Below are 6,564 nucleotides of genomic sequence, written 5' to 3'. Positions count from 1 at the left end.
AAGGTCGAACTGCGTCAACAGATTGGAACGAAGTCTTCAATTCCGCCCAACAAAGAGATAAACCTAGATAGAGTCCAGGAGATAACATGAAGGAACTCATGTTACCTGAAAGTTGGGTACAGGTATTATGAATGCAGGAGATTAAATCTTGTAACCTTTTCAGGACACGTGATGGCGAAGAAGGATGCGGATTCAAGAAGGTGTGTAAAGGTGATTGTAACGTTTTTCATGAAGTAATTGTAGCATGAAAACTTATATTCATGTTTTGTTAACAATAATTAAGGATGAATCAATTTGGATTAATGTATAGATGCAATTGATTGTCATTAATATGGTTGACAATAGCGATTTAAAGAACTTAAATTCAATTGATTTACTGAAAATAGAACAGGTGATATCAAACAGTACCTTCTGTAGATAAAAACTTATTACAATCTTTTTGGCGCTGTGAAATATTGTTTGAATTACAAAGATCTTTCCAGTGTTGCGGTATATAGTATATATTTTGTTGCACTACAGTCGTTTTGGTATTAAAATTTTTGACATTTCTCACAAAGTTTTTTAATGTTTTATTTATATAAAAAAATATAAAAAAAGTAAGCTTAAATTCTGTATATACTATTGGAATATCAACAATCCAAGGTAGTTTAAGTTACGTTAGGTAGAGAAGGCGCATGCTAACATAACTATAACTATATGCGGGTTAGATTTAACGTTGCATTATATTCGTTAAATAATTTGATCTACCACTTTCTTTACCTCTATTAGGTCAGTGAAGAAATGCTCTTCAAAGTCTCGAAGTCATATAGCAATATTATATACCATATAATATATAGCAAAAATATATATTTGCTAAGTGTGTATTTAAAGCATTTATATAAAAATATTTTTTTAAATAATATTTTGAATAAATAATTTCTTTTTAACAATTTATAAATTGCTAATTTTTTTTTATTTTAAATCACTATTCACTGCTTTGTATCAATGTTTTGGAAATTAATTTAATAAAAGAATAAAGTCCTTGTATAAAATTAGAGATGATCTAAACTATTTGTTTAAATGACTAAATTTTAACCTTGAATATGATTTAAAATTAATACGGAAGAGTTTTTTTTTAACCATAGTTGATAATTTATCGCTATAAAAGTTAATTAAAAATTAACTTCTATTTATTAACTGAAACATATTTGTAGTCTTAATAAATTCAGTAGTCTTTGCTTATGAAATTTTGTTTACTAGGTAGATGCTATGGAAACGATGCTATATTTGTTGCTATATCCGGAACAATACCGGATCTATATTTTGAAAAAATGTATAGAACTTTCTTAACACATTGATGGGCAAGACACAGTAGTTAATAATGGACTCAGTATTTTGGATAATTAATATTCAAACTATTTAACAATTGTTACTATAACAATAACTATTATGTATATTATAATGCTATATATTTATGTTATTTTTTTTCTATCGTGGCTTAAGTAAATTTTTATAAATAAGTTTTGAAAGCTGCTTAATGTTATAGAATATCAAAGACCAAATTGTTTGATGTTTTTTTCGTTTTAATTATTTACATATGTACAGTCCAAAAAGTGTGCACTTAACAGATAAAAACATTTAAATGTGTAAAAAAATATTAAGTCTACAGTCTTTTACTAAACTTTAATGACGATGGTTACAAATAATAAATTAAAAAAAGTTGTTAATCATCGATACTTTCGAGTGAATTAGATAATACCGATTTGGTGCTAAGTGGCGGAGGCTGCCTGGTGCTAACTGCTTCAAGCAGGTTTGCTATATTAGGTAAATTCACTAGCTCATCATTTCCTACAACGTGCGGTTTTTCGCCAGAACTTTTATTCGATTTAGTTAGTTGATAGAATGCTGTGTTGCTGTGTGTGATATTGACAATGGTGCCAGTCAATGGAAGTGTTTCCAACAGTTCAGCTGGACTGCTGAACGCACCGATATTTACTGGAGCAATGCCAGTGAGCACTTGGCCAGATACATTTGTCTGTATGGGTAAAGGAATATTGCCTAAATCGATGTGACTCTTGTTAGTGTGAGCATCGTAGAATGTTAAATCGACGCGTTCTTGACTAAAAATAATAAAATTTATATTTTAAACATTAAAACAAATATTTAATGGAATTATTAATGTTACCCACCTTTCAAAACTGGTATCATTTTCATCTGCTTCAGTTAGTATACCAATTTCATATACAACAGCCTTAACAACATATCTGAAAATAAAGAGTAGTTATAATTACAAGCAAATTTTAAAAAAGAATATAATTTTTCAATAACAAAATAATATTTTTAAGTTCTTTTCCTTTTTATAAAAGTTAATTTTAGTTAAAAATATATACTTACAAATTTTTCTTTGTATCGTTCACACTATTCTTTAGTTCCTCAATGGTGGCATTATCAAATCCCGATTCGTCCAATACTGGCAAGCCTTGTGATAGTACGAATATTGTGGCCAAGGCATAGGCTAATACCATTGTGGTTAAGCGCACATTCATTTTGGACTATTTTGTTTACTACGGAAGACGAAAATCTTAGTTACCCAAGCGCGGTAACGAACTAGACTATACTAATCAAGGAGAGCTGTTGTTTTAAAGTTTATTCCAAATTGACAACTCTTATATAGCTTTTACTCTTAGCTTTATTGTTTTTATTTTCGTTTATTTATTTATTACCTATGTGAGACCCCGTTTCATTAATTCACTTGTTAATTGTTTCATACGATCGCTGGTGTTCTTCGAAGTCGAGTTTTTTTTTGCCGACCCGACGAAGGTGTTTTGAATTCAATAAAATTTTTCCTTTTCATATTATTTTTTTACTTTGGCAAAGAATCGCTAATTAATTGTGCTCGTTTCGAAGTGTTTGCACTACGTCATAAGTAGGCTCATATAATGTATACAATATTATTTACATACAAAAAATGTGTTAATTAAAAGCTTTAACTAAGCTAAGCTAAACCAATAATATAATAAAATATCAGTTTTCATTAATAAATTTTTGATATAAAATTTTTTCACCTATCATAAGATCAACAAAATTTAGCCTGAATGGTTTGCTGACTCATCAAATCTTAAGCTCGATTGACAACAGGTCTATGTGACGTATGAGGAACTTTTGGTCCAGTGAAGCTATTGTTTTTGTGGTATTGTGTTTATATGCTTTGTCTTAAACTAAAAAAGATCAGTTTAAATCAGTTTTGTTGTTGAAAAAAGTAGAAATTGCTGGTATTTGTTACCTAAAATTTGTTATAGATTTAATTATTAATTTTTGGTTTCCAACAGCAAAAAAGCAGCTTAATTTTATATTATATATAGTTGAACTATATATAATTTAAAATATTGTTTAATTAACGGAAAATTCCATTTAAAAAATTTACACTTCGGTGTGATTCAATTTAAAATAAACACTGTAGACAAGATCATTTTTTTAATAATATTTTTTTTTCTTTTTTGATACATATCATAAACTAATATTTCATAACAATTTATTAAACTGTTGACTTAACAATAAAAACAATTAACGGGTCTTGAAGAGACAACTTATTGACTAAATGCCAATAAATAATATAAAAGCAAAATTATTTATTATATTTATTAATTTTTTTTTGTGTTAATATGTAACAAATTTTTATGTACACAACTTTTTGCTAATTAAATAAATTTTAATTTTATTTAATTAAATTTGTGATTATTTGAAAATTCTGTACTGGCATTAAAGTAAACAATGCATTCGGAATGTTTTTAATTCATTTTAAAGTATCATAATCTCTACAACCTACAAAAAAAAACAGATTTTGCAGAGTTTTTCAATAGAAAAGGTGCTTTTAAAGTAGTCTCGACTTGTTACGACATCCAGAAAATTGTTTAGTTGCAGTTACAGGTCTGCAGATATCCTTCCACTGTCTATAATTAGTTTGTTGATTTTCGCCGTTTTACTATGACTTTCATAGCAAGATATCATAAAATATAAAATGAAAACAGAAAACAGAAAATTAAGAAAACTCAAAGTTCAAAAATACAAGTCATGTATTGCTATGGATCAGTTGGCTGATGAACACTGACTCTGAGCTCCAAATTTGGCAGGGCAAGAATTCAACTCTTGATACTTGCAGTATAAAAAAATTATTTACCAATAATTAAATATAAAAAATAACTGCAAAACAACTAATGATGGGTATTTCACAATAGTCGATACGGCTGTATGATAAGCCATAAATTCAGTTAATTAAAAATAATTCAAATTTTTGTTGTTGCAATTCAGTACTATTTGAAACATCTCTATTAAATACAATAGTTTTTATTGAATGATATAGTCACTACCGTTAAAACTGACGTTAAAATCATAATTGAATAAGAAAAAAAAACTTGATCCTTCTCGTTGAATTTAGATAATCTATTAATCTATTGATAGATCTATTAATCAACCTAAATATCAAATATGGTGTTAAACGTATTAATGTTGTTAATACGGTGTGATTTCATTCCTTTATCACAATTTCAAACTTATCTGAGAATGGAAAATATTTAAATAACATTGACCTGCTTTAGAATATGAGGTGAAAGCATCCCTAATTGTCGGTTCCTTATTTGGATGATATTGTAGTCTCAATCATAGTTTTAATAACCTATTGCAGAGTGTTTAGTTTTTTGGAAGAAAATATCCGCATCTTTGCTGTCTATCTACAATTGTGGTTACAATAAACTCTTGCAGAATACCTATTTCTTTTTTCTATACAATTTTCTATACTATATACAATTTTGGATTAGATACATTTATTATTCAAATAATAAATTTTCTAATGTTTCTGATGTCTGCTTTTATTTTTATTTCTGAAATGGGATTAAGGAATTAGACTTTTTTGGTGTAAAAGAAATTGGTTAATGATATCATTATTCTAAAACTGTGATCTGAAATTTCTCACTCCTCAAATCATGATCTGGTTGTTAGAAAATATTTTTTGACTGTACATTTTTAAATTTCTATTGTTGTTTAGAAAAGATTAATCCACATTTTTCTTTTATTGGATTATAGTTTTATAATGATGAGTTTTATTTTATAATGAATTAAGTTTTAAAATAATAGTGAATATTTATATGAGTAGCAAGTGTATAGTTCTTGAAAAATAACTATGTCAATAGAGAAGACTTCAAATTCGATAATAAAGCATAAGGCTAGCTCAGTGGTCTAACACAGGGCTGTCCGAAAGCACGGCCCGTGGCTAATGTTTGTGCGGGCAATTTTTTTTTTAGTGTACTGATAAAATTACATTATTTTATTTTTATGGTATACCTAATTTTAACATTATAATCGTATTTTTATTGTCACTGTATTTACTATGAACGTAATTTGATTGGCCCACGATCGCATCTGGTCTGGACAGCCCTGTTTGATATGCTAGTATCAATTTGTGGTTTAGATTTGATAATGTGCAGTTTTAACACATAACGCTTGTAGTACAAACAGTTCAAACCAATGAATATTTCCATAGATCATTAATGACGAATATTTAACAATATTTGAAAAAATGATTCACTTAATAATATTATATTACGAGTACTTGACTATTACCGACTTTCTATTTAGATTCCTTGTCATGTGACATTTAAAAAATTTGAATCTAAATTATATATAATTACAAAGCATATATTATTATTAATATATTAATAATCATATACATTAATAAATATAGATGAAATTATTGTACTAAAGCAGAAAATAAAAATTTGTGGCTGCTGAATCCAAGAGACTTAAAGATAGATCCAAAATAAAAGCAGCAAAAACTTGATCAGATCAAGTTCTCTAATCAGTGATAATGACGGTTATGTATTTTTGCATGTATGTATAGTAAAAATAATATTTCCGTGAAGTTTGCTTCATCAAAGTCTTACCTACATATATAAAAGATTTATTCAAATAAATAATTATTAATTGATAATTATTACCAAGAGGCTGTTGCAGTGTCAGTAATAAACAAAACTTGTCAAATGTGACAAATTTGTTTATTTACGATTTGCAATTTGCTATTGAATTTTGTAATAAAAAAAAAGAAAAATAAATAAATAAAATACTATAAACAATATTTTAGTCAAATCATTGTTTCGCCTTCTAACACAATTATTTTTAATTACTTTTCAAAACAATTAGTCCATATTGATTATTCAATATTTGTAATATTACACCATCTTTGATTTATAATCTAATCTATTAGTATATAAAAAATATAAGCGTATTTTATCTAATTGTATTATATATGGTAAACTTATATAACAAACAATGGGAATGTTATGCAAAATGTTAACTTTAATATGCCAAACGATTGTAGTGCATCAAAAAATATTTTTATATACCGCAACATTTGATGGATCTTAGTAGTTGAAACAATACTTCAACTCCAAAAAGATTGTGATAAAATATTAGTTTTATCTACAGAAGATACTACTTGATATCAGCTGTCCTATTTTCAGTAAATCCATTGAATTTAAGTTCTTTAAATCGCTATTGCCAATCATGCTAAAGACATTCAATTGCATCTACACA

General features: G+C 27.1%; 1 protein-coding gene across 1 annotated transcript; it reads right to left on the bottom strand.

The window, feature by feature from the left end:
* Positions 1-1,567: 1,567 nt before the first annotated feature.
* Positions 1,568-2,651, bottom strand: LOC119677687. Its single transcript, XM_038089137.1, has 3 exons — positions 2,374-2,651; positions 2,169-2,243; positions 1,568-2,099 (listed from the first exon to the last, which is right to left on the bottom strand). The coding sequence occupies exons 1-3, from the start codon at positions 2,523-2,525 to the stop codon at positions 1,703-1,705; spliced, it is 624 nt and encodes a 207-aa protein (XP_037945065.1). The 5' UTR covers positions 2,526-2,651; the 3' UTR covers positions 1,568-1,702.
* Between the last annotated feature and the right edge of the window lie 3,913 nt (positions 2,652-6,564).

Source organism: Teleopsis dalmanni, chromosome 2 (assembly GCF_002237135.1).
Source record: "Teleopsis dalmanni isolate 2A chromosome 2, ASM223713v2, whole genome shotgun sequence".
Lineage (NCBI taxonomy): Eukaryota > Metazoa > Arthropoda > Insecta > Diptera > Diopsidae > Teleopsis > Teleopsis dalmanni.
This window is presented reverse-complemented; position numbering and strand designations above follow the sequence as displayed.